Here is a 17,402-nt window from a genome sequence, read left to right as displayed (position 1 = left end):
TTAAACTGGGTATCATTGTGTAGGTCGGGTCACAGTATACTCGTATTAGTCCCTCTAGCTACTCAATTTCTCTGGGTCTGCTACCGAGATCACGAGGTGAATAAGTGCCAGCCTCGATGTGCTGCACCAAGATTAGAATGTTTGTTACATTGGGGTTTTCCGTCTTCTTTTCCTTTCCATCGTTGCGTGCCTTGTTCCCAATATCTACTGCATCGCCGATAACAGTGAGAAAGCCTTTGAGATTGGCCTCTTGATGCATTTTTTCCTCGTTGAAAGCGTCGCCCAAACTGATCGCTCCTTGAACGACGTCTGCGACACTGACGCTGAGAACACCTTTGAGGATCTGTACGGTACCGCCAAACAACTCCAAGAGTAATTCCCACCCTTTGTTGGTGACTTTGTCCTTTAGCATTACTCCCGAGACGTAGTCGAACCATTTGGGTTGGAGATCAAAAGATTTGCGGCTGATACGAACATAGGTCGTCCCCTCCGCCCCCCACATGTAGCGCTTCGGCCATGGCGATTGTCCTTTATTCTTGGCTAGGGCATGTTCAAAGTGCTTAATTCCGACCTTGTTGTATGGATCCTGGGTGACAAACTGACTATAAAGTTTAGGGGAGTTTGTAGTTGTCCCGAAAAGTTGCTTAGGGAACAGCGTCAAGGCGCAGTCCAGGATGTTGACGGGACCATCCTCAGTATACCAGTTTCTGTAACTAGGGTACTTCTTAGTCCGTTCAGCATAGTCAGGGAGTAGACGATTCGAGGTTCGTATAGCGATGAAGTGGTTCGTATTCTTGACACCCGTTTTGGTGAAGAGTCCAACCCAATGAACAGCTCCATATTGACCATGGGTACGCAGCGAGATAGCTGGGTTATCCATCTTGGGTGCACGCACGGCCACAAAACGATCATACGAATCACCGTATTTCCAAGATAACTCAAATTCCTTGTTGGCCCAGTTCTTCACCTCGTGGATATCCTCGTCTTTGTCTGTGATAGTGTTCCAGTTGGCTCTCGAGGTTACATAGATAGGTTCCTCCCCTCCAATGGCAATCTCAAGCTCTGCATATTTGAGGTGAACGTAAAAGAGCCAGTAGTCCTCTTTTTCAGAATCAAACACGTCTGATCTGTTACCCTCGCAGCGCTTGATTTCTGGATATCTTTCTGGAAAAAGGTAATACAAATCGGATTTAAGTGGGTCTAGGTACTCCTTGTCAACTTCCAAAGTTTTGTTGTATAGTGGTATATCTGTGCCAGTTGATGTTTGCAGTTCGACGTTCATGATGAAATCGACTGGGTAAGAGGGGCCAAGATGTGAAGACGTGGCCTCCATAGTGTCTAAGCTTGGGTTGATAGCATCCATATTGAGGGGAGGAGATGGGGTCTTTGTGTTGAATGAAAAGTACTGTAGGAGAAGGAATAGAGAGAGATAATTTTAGATTTTGCGACAATCACACGGTAGTAGAGGCCTGTTTTATAGCCCACGACCGATGAGAATCATTAACCTAGGCTCGATCTGAGAATGACGTTATTATGGAAGAGAATGATAGTTATCCTGTTTTTCTCAGATACTCATGGCGGTCAATGAGGTGAAAGCGGCAAAGCATACTTTTGTAACCAATGATTGGTGAGTATGCTAAATATGCAGCTAGAAACGCAGATTATTTCTTGTTCTGTACGTGATTCTGAGACATGCATGCCTAGACACCAGCTGAAGCCACAGACTTAATCATGTCAAATTTCTGTCACGGCCAGATGCTGTCACACAAGGCTAAGCGAATACAGATACCCCATGGAATAAATTGACCTAAGATAGCTAACTGCCTCCATCAGGATGGGCATCCGTCCCTTCTCATTCCTCTGCTACACACTCATCAATCGCAATGGCCACCTTGTCAAGCACCTCTTCACTCTGCCCCGACTTGGACTCCATCTCTTGAGCCTCTATGGCAAATACAAGGCCAGCGTAGTCGGCCAGGCCAGTGAAATGCGTTGTATGCTGTGGGCTAATTTCGACTGCATTCTCTCGCACCTTCTCGAGTAGCGCTCGAGACTTATGATGCATGACGAAGTAATCAAAGTCCAAGTCGGGAATTTCTCTTTGAACGCCGTGAGAGACGTAGTGAACAAGCTGCGGCGGGGTGAGCATGGTACGTGCTGTTGCTGCCTTGTTGACTTTGCCCTTCCCATCTGTTGCAGCTCCATCCTGGGACTCAGCTTGCTCCTCCTGTTCAAGCTTGAACCAATCACTTGTCTCTAGGATTTCATGTATGAGAGCAGTATTGCAGGACCTACGTGCCGATTCTACTCTCCCGTGCTTTTCCGAGCGAGATCCGGTGTATCGAGATAGGGGTGACTTGAGCTTAAGCTCGCGGACACCCGCGCGAGACTTCGCCATGTCCACCTTGCCACCCTTTCCTTTGCGTCGTTTTGCGGCCGTGAGCCAATTCGTTGGTGACACGCTGCGGCTCATGCAGTAGTTCTTGAAGTGGGCCTCTGGCGAAGTCGTCGGCTCTCCGCCGACAAAGAAGGCCTGGTGTCCTTGCATGTCGATGACTCGGTCGAGGTCTGGCCACTCTACCACCGGTACCGAGTGCTCCTGTTGGTGCTGACGCACCGCCGTGTATAGTTGGACGGTATGTAACAAGGCGCCAGGTTTGGCCGCGTACACGACTCCGTTCTGGTGGAAGTTCATACGCACATAATTGATCCACAGGCCGCAAAAGAGTGGGTTATGAAGGAAAAAGGATGAGGGCCGGTCGATGCCATTGGCAGCGATCCGGGCGACCGTAAAGATATCATAACCGTCCTTCTTGACCTTGAGCATGTCACGCATGTTTCCGATGATCTTCTTTGCATCGCTCTCAACAGAGCCTATAATACGATCAAGACGTTGAGTAGTAGTAGCGTTAAAGCGATCGAACTCAGCGACGCCCTTTTTGATGTCAGGGCCGAAGAAATGTAGCGTATCAAGGTAGTTTTGCGCCGCAAAGCATAGCCAGATTGGGATCTCCCGCGACTCGAACATGTGTTTGATCCCGCGTGCAAACTCATCAATTACGGGGATGCCTTTGAATTCCGTAAGCATGGCGATATCGGATGCCACTTCCAAAAGCGCAGCCTTCTCTTGCGCCCATCTCTGACGGTTATCTCTGCCTTTGAGTCGTACCATCCAAACTTGCCGTTATAGCAAGGCATTTGTTTTGCGTTGAACGGCGCGGCCGACTGAATGGCAGCGAGCAGGTTAACAGCGTTGTATAGAAACGTGGAACCCACGTTGTAACATTCGAAGTTCATGTCATCAGAAGGCCGCTCCTTTTCGCTGAAATCGAGATCCATGGACTCACAGACCATGCCATAATAATGAGGCAGTACCTCCGTTGAGCCACCGTGACTCTCCAGCAGCGGGGCAATATCCTCTTCCAGGCTGCGGGCGAGCTCGATGGCCAAATTCACACCAACCGCAGCAGCAGCCAAGTCGATCTTTCCAGTGCGATATTCATTCCACAAGCTATTGATCTCTTCGCGAAGATTGATAAAATCCTTGAACAGGGCTGTCAAGGCGAGCATGCACTCAGTCTCGGACATATCACTTTCAGTTGTGTATTCAAGATCGATGGGTAAAGATGCGGCAGGGTGCACTGCATCGGAAGAATTCAAAAAGTCCTCAGACGGCTCGTAAACCCGCAACGTCTCGAATAAATTGAAGTTGAAGAACTTCGCCTCTGCCCCTGATTTATCATTGGCGTTCTTCGTAGAGTCGTTCGTAGACTCCATGCCAGATGCACCATCAACGTGAAGAAAGACGGTGCGGACCTTCTCCAGGATGGTAATGAAATGTTCATGCGTTTTATCAGCCTGAGCGCTGAGACTTTCGCCGGCATCTTTAAGGAGGCTTGAGAACTTCTTCCGGACCTGGATCGCTCTATCCAGGGCTGTGCTGAAGAATGACGGAATCCCAGCTGTATTGTTGTCTTCGACTGGGGTCGTTGTCAAGTTGCTTGCGATGAACTTGGCCAGTGGCACGAAATCTCTAATAGCAAGTACATACTTTGACTTGGGCGACGGATCGGATCCTTCCTTTGCAGCTGCAACAGTAGGCGTTTTCTGCTGCTTAGCCGCTTTTCTAGCCTTGCCCTTGAGACGACCGCTCTTGGCTGCTCCGGATGTGGTACCCGGTCCGGCAAGCGAGTCAGTGTATCCACGCTCTTTAGCGGTAGTTGCTAGCCATGACGCGACGATGTCGGTGTCGCGCTTATATTCCTGGTAAATTGAGAGGTAGCTAGATGGTGGCATTTTAGAATGTTGTTTAGATTGATGAATTATGATGTGTCCAAATGTAGATGAATAGTGTTGCAAGGTTCGTTTTGTTAAATTGCAATGTCGTTGACGAAATCTGGCTTGTACCCAACGTTATTTGCTTTTCCCGATGGCCAGGTGATTATTCACGTGACCTTGCATGTAATTATCAGGTGACTGTCTTTCTTCTTCTTATGATCTGCCGGCGGGCATCTTTATCTCCTCCAGAGACTGTATTACCTAAATAAAATGCTATAATAAATAAGTCAGGTTTTCTTATAATGCTATATAATGGATTCTTTTGATATCATTTTACATGGTATAAGAAGGATGATATGTAATATGTAAAGTTCAGGGCAGGTCCCTCTATCTTTTCTTGATTGAAATCATCGAGCATCTTAACCAAGGTAAAGCGCCAGCTATCTAGCCTCGATATATTTAGCATTTGGTCAATATTCGAGCTAATCTCACTAGATATCATAACGGAAACAGCGAAAGAGACCGATCATTATCATCACCACCGTACTACCCTTTCCTGCCCAGCGACATCATTAAGTTTCTCGTGCCACGTCCGCATGACAACACGAGCCGCTCTCTTCCCTGTAAAAGCGAATGTAAAATTGAATATGCGAAACATTGGATCTATCTCTTCTTCCCCTTGTCCAAAGCTTTCAGCTGTCAAGCCTTGCTGTACGTGATATTCCCAAGCCGCCTCCCTCTCTCTGTCCATAATCGCATCGGCAAGACTTGCAGAGATGAGACTATCCCAGCCACCTTCCAACCGCGGGCGTCGAAGTAGAGTTACGGCTCGCTTGCGGGTCGACTGTCCGATACCGCTATGAGCGACTAGGAAGAGTTGATGGGTGTAGGATACCCTGCGAGTCTTTTGGGGATCAAGATTCATGATTTGTTCTGCGAGGTCGACTATAGACGTGAACAAGAGAGGGAGGCCGTGTTGCCGCTTTTCCAAATCAGGCTCATCCGGGTCTTGAATAAGTAGAAGACGGTTGGTGTTATGAAAAAGGTGCAAAGGGAGAATACTGTGTGCCTCTAATTGGGATGAACATCTTGGGTGTTGGTCTATCTCTTGTTGGAACATGTGGATTGCCTTTGTGATCTCGTTGAAACATCGCGTGTGCACCTCCTGTCGCGCAGCCAGCATAGATAGGACTTCTAGCCCGGATTTGCCAGTTTGAAGATCCCCGAGCTGTTTGGCATGCTGTTGCGAGAACAGAACCAGTCCAGCCAACAGAGACTGGGCAGCACCATTGGCCTGTTCAACGTGTTCTGGACCTGGACGGGAGGGGCGTGGCGCTGTATATGAACGCCATGCGTTGAGAACTTTATTCTGCGAGAGCAGAAGGGGACTTTCAACAACGCCGCCATGATCAAGTGAGTTTGACTGCATCTCAAGGTTCATCAGAATAGACTGTATCGGCGCAATCGATATTGGAACTGATGCAACGGTAGTTTCTTGGAGTTGACCCAGCTTTGAAGGTTTTGCATCATGGTCCTGAAGCTCGCGGAGGAGGTTACAGCCAGCCTGAAGATGTATGCGGGTCTGATGATGAAGACCTTTGATAGTACATATATAAGTAAATATAGTACTAACGATAAGCGCTCTCCACCGATCTGCATGTCTCGGCGATCGCGACTCAGTGAGACATCGGATGGATGAGTTGAACTGCTTCAACGCAAACAGGCTCCGCGACCCTTGACCATATTCTGCAAAGTCCTCGTGGGCTGAACCGAGACTTACAACGGCGTGCCAGATAGCAGGATCGGACAGGCAAACGCGCGGAACCTCGGAAAGCCAGAAGTCGGCGTAGAAAGAGCCGGCGAGGGAAGGGGCTGTGACTTCAAGGAAATAGGTGTAGCTGCGTACCTCGTCGGGGCTTTGACGTGGTAGAACAAGTTTGAGATCGACGGTAGGGTTTGGGGAGTTGTGGCGTTGCGGTGATGGGGATTGGGAGATGGAAGATGGTGAGGCTGAAGGGGGCGAGGGGGAAGCATATCCATCGCATACCCGGCCTGTGGAAGTACAGCGATCACAAGCCGGCTTTTGTTCGTCGCATCGTACTTTGCGAATCCTGGAATACAACGTCAGTACATCAGTGCACTGCAGGATATTATGGACAATGCATAAAACTGACTTGCAGGTCCTGCACCCCGTTTTGGATTTGGTGTGATATGCCCTTTGCCGCGGTCGACTTGCACAACCACTGGGAGTGGACCTCTCGATCAAGGCATGAACCATAGCTAATAACAATGATTTTCTCTACTACGTTATGGTCTGATGAAACTTTGAAGAGACAACAAGAAGAAGAAAAAGACAAGATGAAGATGATCTTTACACTAAGTAACTTGGGTGGCTGAGCGAGATTACCTAGAGACTAACGTCACCTGGGGCTTAGCGTGGCACGAGTTGAATTGTGCGACCCGGCCAATCAGAGCTGGTTTACAATCCAAGTACACGCTGATTGGTTAGACTTTGAGTACAGCACGTCTAACAACGGGCATAGCCGATGCATTTCTTATTACCCCAGAACCATCTTGAACGAACCGACCAATGTAAAAGTTGGTAGAGTGTCATGGTATACCTATTGGTCTGATCTGTACATCATTGATCTGCATTGACGTGGCTTCTATCCACATACTCGTTGTATAAAGAAGAGAGCCTCACGCTCTCTCTCTGCCACTATCTCAATCATCTCCCATCAACACTATATACACCTTCCGGTCCTGATCATGAAATACCTTTCTGTCATTCTTTCCCTCATTCTAACCCAGCAGGTGTATGCACAACAGAGCATATGTCCTCTCCTGGGTCCAATCTTTCCACCTGTCAACCACCCACTGAAGTCCAGCACTTTCTCAAACGCCATTTCCCAACTTAATGCTACCTTTGGGGATTTCGACCGCAACGGCACCTTTGATGAGCTCAACACTACCCTCTATGTCCAAGCCTTCTCTGCTTCAGACACCCTCTTTCAGCACGGATACGTCCCTTCTTCTATGAAGAGTTTCCTAACCTCGGGCACGCTCAACGAGAATACTGTATTTCGCATCGGTAGTGTCTCAAAGCTTGTCACTGTGTATACACTTCTCGCTGAGGTCGGAATGAAGAATATGAACGATCCTGTCACAAAGTGGGTCCCCGAACTTGCGCGTGCGGCCAAGAAAAACAAGGGTGATCCTACTCGCAGAGTCCAGTGGGATGAGGTTACTATCGGCCAACTTGCTGGGCAGTTGGCAGGTGTGGCTCGAAACTGTAAGTGTCTGTAGATAACACGTACAGTCCAGCTCTTCTAATCCTGTGTATAGTTGGACTTTACGATTTGGAATCCACAATTGAAGGTACTCAAGAGAACCCTGAGAAATACGGGTTGCCCGTCCTGGACGACAAGGAGAAACCGAAATGCAGCATCTCGGATCCAAACCTAGGACCTTGCTCCCGAAAAGGTATATTTATCATGTTGTTTAGTTCCGCGACGAGACTAATACTTATCCACAGAGTTTTTCCAGGGCATTACGGCCAAAAACTCCTTTCCCATTACATCCAGTGGGAATACTCCGGTTTACTCTAACCTCGCATATCAGATTCTTGCCTACGCGGTCGAGGGTATGTCTGGAAAGTCTTTTGAAAAGTCTCTTAAATCCTCGCTACTTACTCCCCTATCTATGAAGCGTACAACCCTGGAGGCGCCTAAGAGCAAAGAAAACGCCATGATCCCAGAGAATGAGCTGCTCTCGTGGTGGAATTTGACTACAGCAGACGCTAGTCCGTAAGTCCTGTTGCCATTCTCTTCAGGTTATGTCCTACAAGGCTAAAATTCAATAGTTATGGTGGCATGTTTTCCACAGCTGCTGATCTCACTCGCCTCGGTCAATCTATCCTCAGGTCAACAATCCTGGAACCCGCCACCACACGCTCCTGGCTCAAGCCCATGTCCCATACCGCGGACCTCAAAATGTCCGTCGGTATGCCTTGGGAGATCCGCCGCACTTCTGTCCCCCTCGGCAGCAATGGTACTCGAGTCGTTGATCTATACACCAAGAATGGCGCCCTGGGGCTTTACACTGCGATTTTTGTTCTTTCCCCAGACCACGATATTGGCTTTGTAGGGCTATTTGCAGGACCTAATCGTGCTGCTTTGTTGAGTTACATTCCTGATCTCCTCGCGGAGAAGTTGCTTCCTGCTGCTGAGGAAGCAGCGCGCGAGACAGCCGACTCTCGGTTTACAGGCTCGTTCAAGGGCCCCAACAGTCAGTTGACAGTCGTGATGGATGATACACTCGTGGTCCGGAATTGGACCCGCGGGGACGTCGATGTTCTGGCAACACAGGCTGCAATGCAATTCCCAGGGCTGGATGTGGCGATCGTGGCCAGGCTGTATCCGATGGGATTGGAAGTAAACGGCAGAATTTCCTTCAGGGCTGTCTTTGAGGCCAAGCTGGTTGGTGAGACGGACGCAGACGCAACAGACGCGAGTGTTGGACCTTTCAGTGGTAGTTGCTTGACGTGGGGAGGGGTTGACAATCTGATCTATGGAAGCATTGGGTTGGATGATTTCGAGTTCGAGCTTGACCAGACTGGTAAGGCAACTACAATTAGACCAAGAGTGATGAGGGAATCTCTCATGAAGGTCGCTTAAGCCCGACGGCGCTAGCACTATAGATGTCAGAAGCTGATATTGACCCAATTAGCTACGTTATCCTATAACAGGGGCATCCGTTTTTGGAGTTTTTGGCTTAGTGGTCTATATGACAAGTATAACTCTTACAGCATAAACTCTATATAAGGACGCCCCTATGCACTTCCAGCATTTTCGTGCCGAACTAGACCTTGTTCACAGCACCCTAAAACACGTCTTGAGTCTGGAACCCGACTGCAAGGAAGAGTTCCAGACCCTGGAGCAGATCAGAGCTATTGTCATACACTGTTCGCAGCCCTTGCAGGTCATGGTGAACAAGATGCGATCCAAGGAAAGCAGTTTGGGTCATTTCCGATCAACGAGATGTCTTAGCAGTATCGGTGAAAGGCTTCACTGGTCTATGATCGCCCAAAGCGATGTAGACACAGTACGAAAGACGATTTTGTCTCAAATGGCCGCTATCAATCTCCTCCTAAGTGTCCAGCAACTGTTCGCCATCCTGTGACTTCCAAAAGCCAAACAACTGATATATTAATAGGAATCGTGTCAAGCAAATATCATTGCAATCCAAAATTATCAGCGACAACCAATCATTATTTATCGAGAAACACGCGAACGCAATAGCTGGACATGCTTCAAACATTCTGAACGTAGCATCAAGAACACAAGTAGCAATCGACACTCTTACGGCCAAAGCAGACATTCAGGCCAAGGCTCACTCAAACCGAACGACCTCTATCAACAAGAGTCTGATTGGCATTGAGAAACAAATGTTTCACCTGACGCGAAAGGCCGACAGTGCCTCAGCCATTGTCCGTCGCTATGCTGGGCTTGTGACTCGCCATGCCAAGATTTTGTACCGTCTCATGCGAGAACTGAAACAACTGTTCACTTTGTATGATCGTATTGAATAATTCTTGATCTCAATAGGCTAACAGATTTTTAGACTGACAAATTGCTCAAAGAACATGCTTGAAGCAATTGGAAGAAACACGTAAGTATCACGACAAGAATCGAGAATTCCAACCCCTTAATGAAGTACTAGGCGCACTTTACTCAATATAAGCGGCCAGCTGAAGTCTATCATGAAGGCCATTGAGGCGATACCACTACATCTGACTCTGGACATCGTTCGGCTCGATGATGCGCATGGTGAAAGCTGGGCTCTTCCATTACAGGCCTGCAGGACTTGGGGAGTATGTGATAGTCATTTGCACATATGTAGAAGGGATCGTAAACTGACAACGACAGTCTTTTTGTGATTTGCTCCGGTGTGTTGTTTATGCAAACGAGAGGCCTGGCGCAAATCGCATTATGCAGAACCTGTTTGCCGTTACTCATGCAAAAACTGGTATACAAGTCGGAGAGGAAACTTGGGTTACAGCTGTAAAGCCGGGGTTTCATATTGAGCAGGCCATGATCGTCAAACGACCTCGCCCTCAGATTTGCGTGAATTCAACATGCATCAGGAGACTTGTGGAACAAGATTCCTGTAAAACTTGGTGAGTGTTGTGAGAAAAGGAATCATGTAAAAGTCCGCGGCTGACAAACCTTTTCATTAGCACTACTTGTGGTCGACTGGTTACGACACACCCAGCCCAGTCTCCTATGGTAGCCTTGTACCAAGAGCAATATTCACCAACTGTCTCTAGAGTGAACTCGGGGGTTCCTCGTACTACTGGGCCAAATATTGGCCCTCAGCTTTCCTCTGTTGATATAGAAGACAAAGCAGAGACCTTTCGCAGGGTTAAGGTCATCTACCCCAAGGCACCCATTCCAGACATCGTCGATGCATGGGGGCGATTGGACGAAGACCCCTTCAATCCTGAAGCAAATGCCTTCGTAGGCCTTGATATACTTCGAGTTGCAGAGCAATTCTTGATACCATATGCTCCAGAATCGATAGAGGATGACAAGGAAACGATAGAGGACGCTCGGCTATCGATAAAACATTTAAACATTGCGATCAAATCAGGTACGCAAATCGATACTCCGCACGTAATCACATAGGACTTTATCAATACTAAACATCTTTCAAGACAAGAGCAATGTCGAGTATATCTATCTATTAGGAAGAGCATATATGCTGGTACAAGACTACAAAAAGGCCCTGGAATGCTTCCAAAAGACGACTGATATTCAACCACGGTGTCCCTCCTTCTGGATTTCGATTGGAATTTTGTTTTTCAATACTCGGCAATACGAAGACTCTCTTGAAGCGCTCGCTAGATCTGTGAAGCTTAATTCAAATATCTACGAGACTTGGTATAACCTTGGTGTTCTAGTAAGTTGTCTATGACTTGTTTCGCACACAACGAATAACTGTCTATTAACTGTGCTACCCAGTATGACAGCTACAATAGCCATCATGAATATGCCATAGAGGCATTTGAGAGGTGCGACTATCTCAAACCGGGGTTGCCTGAAGTTCGCGCACGTCTTGAAGCTTACCAGGTATACTCTCAAGATTGTAATGAGGAATTGTCCTATTATTCCTTAATAGACAATATGATTGAGACCCCACTCCGGACACAGTATGAGATAGCTGATGAAGACCATAAAGAAGGTATCAGTTCAGGTTCCATTTATAACAATGGACTGCAGGGCTAGAAGTAGCAGCGACATGGGGGAATGTCTGTTAATTTATCAAATTGTCTGCGAAGGCCATGCATGATCTAATCCTCCACGGAGCAGATGGCCGATGGCTTATTTCATTTTGTATTATTATGTTCTGGCCCTAGTTGAATTAACCGGTTATAACATCTCTTATTTTTCCAATACAACCTTCGTCCTTTGCAGAATCAACAAATGCTAGCACAATTGTATACGAAACATGTAAGATTCAATAAAGGCGTAGAGATATACTATATCACGTTCAAAACTATATAACTATCACTTTACATAAACATACAGCTTAGTCCCTGTTCTTAAATGAAAAGGAAACTACCAATGCCAGGATCACTGTGTAGGCCGAGCCACATCAGGACTAGTCCTTGTGGTATCATTCCTGAAAGCAGCCTTGTCACCATCTAAGCTACCCTCTCCATTACTGTGCTGAACCATATCAGCATGACCCTCCTCGATACCACCATTGTTAACAATAGGTGCGTTGTCGATGGTCATCTGTGGTGCAACATCATACTTGCCATCACCACGCTCAAGTCGGTGCGCAGGGATGAGAATGTTGAAGAAGCGAGGTACGACGAAAGCACCAACGATAAAGAGCACAACCATGTGCATGAGGACGAAGCTGTAGATGTAGGGAGGGTTGTTGCGATAACTGTTGAGGAACTTGGGGTACGCAAAAGAGAAAACCAGAGCGACGGCAGGACCAGTGATATACTTGAGGCAGAGAGGCCAGACCCAGTGGATCTTCCAGTTCTTGCCGCCATTGGAGATGACGTTGTTCAGGTCATTGCGGAGTTGTTGGCCCTGAATACAGTCAGTTTTGGCTATGTGGATGAGAGTGGTTATACATACCGAGTAAAAAGCCGCGTACCAAAAGCGGCTGAGAACGGCGTTCTTACCCCAGAATCTGGGAGCAGGAACAGTAGGAGCCTTACCAACAAAGGCAGAGATGAGAGAGCAAGCGATAAAGATACCAAAACCAGCACCTGCACCAGCAGCAGGAGTGACAAGGTGACCGAGGAGAATACCAATGAAAAGAGAAAAGACGTAGCCACCGTTATAAACAAGGTAGCTGACGAGACCAATTTGGTCAACCGGGTCTCTCCATCGGTATAGAGTACAGGCCATGTACGTCTCAGACCAGACAGTGACAAAGAGGGCAATATCATTGACCCACATATCCACAGCATCGAGAGTGGCGAAGCCAAATTCACTGCTGTAGATAAGGGCAGTGAGGGCACCCAAGAGGATGACAGAGGTAGAGATGACCCAGCGAGGGATTCGCTTACCAAGGTCACTGTCGCAAAGCATGGTGACAAGAACCTCGGCTAGGGCAAACACACATGTAAGACCGAGAAGAACCAGAGTAAGGAAGAATAGAGCAGAGAAGAAATTGGCTCCAGGCATTTGAGCAAGCGCTTCAGGGTAGTAGAAGAAGCCGGAGCTAAAGGTGGACAGAGGCGGAACCTCGCCAGGGTTGATGGCCAAGAAACCAACAACACCCATAACGGCCAAAGCAGAGATGATTTCGATGGCTGAATTGCTCAGTGCAATGATGAAAGCATCCTGAACAGCGTTGGCGTACTTGTTGTTGTACGAGGCGTAAGATGTAAAGTAACCGAAACCAACTCCGATGGAGAAGAACATCTGGCCGAAGGCGTCCTGCCATACACCGGGGCCCTCAAGAGACTCACTTCGCCACGTGCCGACATAGAGTCTGAAACCATCAGATGCATTTGGCAGAGAGAGGGAACGGATAGCCAGGATGCCAATGAGGACAAGAGGTAGGGCCATGGTGACATAGATGACTCGGCCTGTAAGACCGACTCCCTTAAAAGTACACATCCACACGACGGCCCAGATCATCATACACCAGCCGAATGTCTCGCCAACAATACCACGGCCAGGATAGTGCAGCATTCCACCATCCTCTCCGCCGGTGGGGTCGACATTGCGAACAACTTCCTCATTGAAGAATTGGATAGTATCCTTACCATCCCAAGGTAGAGGGCTCTGGAATGACATGCGGAAATAGGCCATGGCGAAAGCCAAGATGGGCACATAGTATCCAACGACACTGAAGCCGTTGAAGACCATGGAGAAACCAATACCCTTTGCACGATGGTTGACGTTGTTCCATGCAATGACACAGCCACCGCGATAAGCCTGACCGAGAGTGATCTCGAGGATGAGAATGGGAATACCGACGAGGAAGAGGGCGAAGAAGTAGGGGATGAAGAACTGAAGACCATAATTGTTGAAGACGACTGAGGGGAAACGAAGAAGGTTACCCAAACCGACGGCACCGCCCATGGCACAAAGAACGAATTGAGATCGCGAGTTGAAGTTGTCACGGCCGTCTTCATCTTTTGCTGAGTCTGGGGCCAGCATCAGAAAGATGCGTTTGGCCATGCCAGGCTTCCGGCCTTCAGCGGCGACAGCCATACTGAATTTGTGTGAGGAAAGATAAAAGGAAGGTGAAAGTCAAGTGATGATGGTATCTCGACTTGGGGAAACGGAATGCAAGTGAGATCTCTCCTCCTCGGGAGTAAGAAAAACGGTGGAGAAGATGGCATGATATATACCAAACAGAAAGACACAATTAAGCATAATACCAATCAAAGCAGATAACAAAAGGTCAGCAACCAACACCGCAGAGGGGCAAAACCAAGGAACATCCAAAGAGCCAAGACAATAGCCAAGATGGCACAGCAGACCAATAGTCCATACTCTTGGCGGATGAGAACCACTTAATACTGACGCCAAGTAAATCTCACAGCACAATCTCCCCTCTCGTGATTGAGCCGCCAAGCGACAGGATAGGAAGGTAGAGAGGCTCATTCCAATTGCTGGTCGTCTATTGCACAAGTGGCTGAGTCAGTTGAAAAGTACCAACGATATGGAATAACCGCCAAGGGAATGCCAATGCTATTATCTGGGGTAGCGCTTATCTAGGACCTCCCGTTTTCAGCAGGCGTCAAGAACAAACAAGACTCTGTAGAGTTCCATTATTCCGAGGCCGCGGGTATCCGATGCTTGGTTGGTATCAGCTTCCTGTTAGTTCAGCTTTGGAGATGAGAGCCAAGGACTTGGCTTTTTCTTGGCTTTGATAACTTTAACCAAGACTGCGGAGACGAGAAGCTTAGAGAGGTCTGACACATGATCCGTATCTGTCTTTATGTCGCGCGCAGCAGCCACTGCCGCGCCGATTTAGCATTGCCACGCGATGATATGAACCAAAAGGCCAAGACTAAGGATGAGCCTCACCGTAATTGATAAGGTTTTAGTGGATTAAGGGATGAGCTGAATTGGTTGCACCCAACGATAGCCGTATGTAACCATCTGTATCTTGGCATTCTCAGTGATCCTTGAGCATCGGATGTTCCCCTGCTGATTGAGGTTCTGTCACATTGTTTTACGTAATAAACATGCGCTGAAAATTGTAGTTTCTTGACTGTTTGTCTTTCATGTGAACGACAAGAATAAATCCGTACGTTTACAAGTTCTCAATCATCTCCACGTCAAAAGATCCACCTCCACACTTTAAGGTACAGGGAATATCTGGGGATTTCCTAGCAGGGAAGTTGATGACATTGAACAACGGTCCATCGTGGGTCTTTTTACCTAATAGTATCCATCATAATAACGTCTAGTATACGTATTGAAAATGTTTATTCTCAAGGTCCGTCTTATCCAACAATCCCATTTCCCATCCTCTCCTCTGGTTTTCATCGCCCTCTGTATGATGTTCCCTTCGAGATCTATTTCTCATCCAGAACAATACCCAAAGTCCGACAAGACTTACCACCTGGATAGCGATGCACGTAAACATCATTGCCACGCCAAGCTCGTATGTCGGCGCCTGATCGGTCTTGAAGAAAAACGGACCGACGAAATTACCGAGACAGTAACCAATAAGTAGTATCGCATTGGTCGTGATCTTCTTTGTGTATCCTGCGGTATTGGCTACTGCAACGGCCATACTTAAAGTCCATGTTGCTGTATATGAGAAGGACATCCAGAGACATGCGAGACGAGCGTAGGCATCGCTGTGGGGGATAAAGTGAAGACCCAGGACACCAGCGAGGAACGGGGTCAGAGCGAGTAGCATGATTGGAATTCGAGAGTTCTTAAAAGTTGAAGCTCCCCAGCTGGGGTTGTTAGTTAGCGATGGGATCGTCAAAAGATACATAATGACTTACCAGGCCAAAACACAAACAACCAACTGGACTGCACCCGAAGGCATCTGATATAGTGTCGTGGTAAGTGTACTAAAGCCAGCACCTTTGATAATGAGACCTTGGAACTGATACAATGATTAGTCGTCGCCAAGACCGCGTTGACAAGAAACTCACAGCAGATAGACCACCGTTAGGCGAATTACTCGTAACAGCGAACAAAAACAACAACCAAGTCTTGAGGTCAAGCATAGCCTCCCAAAACTGTGGCATCTTGAAATGCTTATTCTCGATACCTGTTCCATTCTCCTTCACTCTCGCGATAGCACGCGCTCTCTCATCAGGTGTAAGGAACTTTGCTCGCATCGGGGCACCGGGTAGACAAAAGAGAAGTATGATACCCCAAGCAACAGTGATAGAACCCCAGATGATGAAGAGTAGTCGCCACGATGTCAACGACGAATTTGTGTGGCCGATACCAAAACTGGCGATTCCTGCGATGATATAGCCAAGGCCAGCTGATCCAAGCCATATACCCATTCGTAGAGGTTGCTCGCTTCGCTTGTAGTACATGCTGAATAGGAGCATAGTTCCTGGGTTGATGGCTGATTCTAATGCGCCTAGAAGGGTTCGGACTGCGGCGAGAGCTGGGAAAGAGTGAACTGCTCCATGAGCCATGAGAACAGCACCCCAAGCAATGACCTGTACACATTCAGTACTTGATTGCCTTGTCGTGTGAAGAAGGACTCACTGTTCCAGACATAAAGTAGTTAATCGGGAATCTCTGCAGAAACATACTCGTAGGAAACTCCCACACCAGATATCCTAGATAGAAAATCGCTCCAGTCCAAGAGAACTCATTGCCCTTTAGACTAATATCCTCTCTAAGACCAAACACAGCTGCATAGCTAATCGTATTCTTGTCAATCGATTGCAAAGCATAAGTGAAGCACAGAAGCGGCATAAGTCGTAGATCCAACTTCCATCTCAAAGCGCGAGCCAGTTCAGGACTCGTCTCAATATCATCCGCATTGTGACAAAGAGTCAGGGCTTCAGCGGTTGATACATCGTTAATGGTACCGTCTTGAATGGACGATGTATGTTTGAGGTCTTCGGGGTATTTTTCGGTCGACATTTTATCCATTGATTGGAAAGAGGGGAGGAAACCATGTGGATTGGGTTGTTGTTGTGCGCTTTATACAAGTGTTTATCTTTGGTATATCCGACTGTAGATCATTTGATGTTGCCGTTTCGCCCGCGGCAAAGTTGACCCTCCTTATCATGGTTCGACGGTTATCTGCATCCTTGGATATTGGTATCAATAGAGGGTCTTGATGTAACCGCGTAGATAGCAGCCCATTATTTAGCTCTGGTCTCCAACTCCCGTAAGACATCCAATTTTATCCTAAGCAATTGGTTGCCTAATCTTGAATTTATCCTCAATCTACCATTCTCGTGAACAGCCCCGGGAACTTTTGTAGTCCCGGTATTTATCTTAACATCTCCACTTGTCTATCGTCATTGAAACAGGGTCTTGAACTACGAGATCCTTAATAAACGCGGGGTAAGATTGTGTGTATCCACATCTATCTTTGCTATCATTTTATCTTATCCCGCGGCCAACTGTGTTGACCGCGGGGAA

General features: G+C 47.6%; 8 protein-coding genes across 8 annotated transcripts; 3 read left to right on the top strand and 5 right to left on the bottom strand.

Moving 5' to 3' along the window:
• Nucleotides 1-58: 58 nt before the first annotated feature.
• On the bottom strand, nucleotides 59-1,363 carry FSST1_003019 (uncharacterized protein; the record flags this gene model as incomplete). The annotated part of the gene is made up of 1 exon (XM_083229062.1): nucleotides 59-1,363. The coding sequence occupies one exon, from the start codon at nucleotides 1,361-1,363 to the stop codon at nucleotides 59-61; it is 1,305 nt and encodes a 434-aa protein (XP_083086449.1).
• Nucleotides 1,364-1,852: 489 nt separating this feature from the next.
• FSST1_003018 (uncharacterized protein) lies at nucleotides 1,853-4,296 on the bottom strand (the record flags this gene model as incomplete). Its single annotated transcript, XM_083229060.1, has 2 exons — nucleotides 1,853-3,139; nucleotides 3,277-4,296. The coding sequence occupies 2 exons, from the start codon at nucleotides 4,294-4,296 to the stop codon at nucleotides 1,853-1,855; spliced, it is 2,307 nt and encodes a 768-aa protein (XP_083086448.1).
• A 517-nt stretch (nucleotides 4,297-4,813) lies between these two features.
• FSST1_003017 (C6 zinc finger domain-containing protein) lies at nucleotides 4,814-7,010 on the bottom strand (the record flags this gene model as incomplete). The annotated part of the gene is made up of 3 exons (XM_083229059.1): nucleotides 4,814-6,389; nucleotides 6,453-6,577; nucleotides 6,957-7,010. 3 exons carry the CDS (start codon nucleotides 7,008-7,010, stop codon nucleotides 4,814-4,816), a joined length of 1,755 nt encoding a protein of 584 aa, XP_083086447.1.
• A 37-nt stretch (nucleotides 7,011-7,047) lies between these two features.
• Nucleotides 7,048-8,954, top strand: FSST1_003016 (beta-lactamase/transpeptidase-like protein; the record flags this gene model as incomplete). The annotated part of the gene is made up of 4 exons (XM_083229058.1): nucleotides 7,048-7,570; nucleotides 7,624-7,761; nucleotides 7,814-8,084; nucleotides 8,141-8,954. The coding sequence occupies 4 exons, from the start codon at nucleotides 7,048-7,050 to the stop codon at nucleotides 8,952-8,954; spliced, it is 1,746 nt and encodes a 581-aa protein (XP_083086446.1).
• A 157-nt stretch (nucleotides 8,955-9,111) lies between these two features.
• FSST1_003015 (uncharacterized protein) lies at nucleotides 9,112-9,868 on the top strand (the record flags this gene model as incomplete). The annotated part of the gene is made up of 2 exons (XM_083229057.1): nucleotides 9,112-9,443; nucleotides 9,493-9,868. 2 exons carry the CDS (start codon nucleotides 9,112-9,114, stop codon nucleotides 9,866-9,868), a joined length of 708 nt encoding a protein of 235 aa, XP_083086445.1.
• A 54-nt stretch (nucleotides 9,869-9,922) lies between these two features.
• FSST1_003014 (tetratricopeptide repeat protein) lies at nucleotides 9,923-11,564 on the top strand (the record flags this gene model as incomplete). The annotated part of the gene is made up of 6 exons (XM_083229056.1): nucleotides 9,923-9,948; nucleotides 10,000-10,150; nucleotides 10,206-10,456; nucleotides 10,517-10,929; nucleotides 10,994-11,238; nucleotides 11,301-11,564. 6 exons carry the CDS (start codon nucleotides 9,923-9,925, stop codon nucleotides 11,562-11,564), a joined length of 1,350 nt encoding a protein of 449 aa, XP_083086444.1.
• A 348-nt stretch (nucleotides 11,565-11,912) lies between these two features.
• FSST1_003013 (sodium:neurotransmitter symporter family protein) lies at nucleotides 11,913-14,027 on the bottom strand (the record flags this gene model as incomplete). Its single annotated transcript, XM_083229055.1, has 2 exons — nucleotides 11,913-12,386; nucleotides 12,435-14,027. The coding sequence occupies 2 exons, from the start codon at nucleotides 14,025-14,027 to the stop codon at nucleotides 11,913-11,915; spliced, it is 2,067 nt and encodes a 688-aa protein (XP_083086443.1).
• Nucleotides 14,028-14,873: 846 nt separating this feature from the next.
• On the bottom strand, nucleotides 14,874-16,895 carry FSST1_003012 (major facilitator superfamily domain-containing protein; the record flags this gene model as incomplete). Its single annotated transcript, XM_083229054.1, has 5 exons — nucleotides 14,874-14,984; nucleotides 15,241-15,733; nucleotides 15,785-15,888; nucleotides 15,938-16,462; nucleotides 16,512-16,895. The coding sequence occupies 5 exons, from the start codon at nucleotides 16,893-16,895 to the stop codon at nucleotides 14,874-14,876; spliced, it is 1,617 nt and encodes a 538-aa protein (XP_083086442.1).
• Between the last annotated feature and the right edge of the window lie 507 nt (nucleotides 16,896-17,402).

This window comes from Fusarium sambucinum, chromosome I, assembly GCF_050947815.1.
Source record: "Fusarium sambucinum isolate potato_lamoka chromosome I, whole genome shotgun sequence".
In the NCBI taxonomy this organism is placed as follows: Eukaryota; Fungi; Ascomycota; class Sordariomycetes; order Hypocreales; family Nectriaceae; genus Fusarium; species Fusarium sambucinum.
This window is presented reverse-complemented; position numbering and strand designations above follow the sequence as displayed.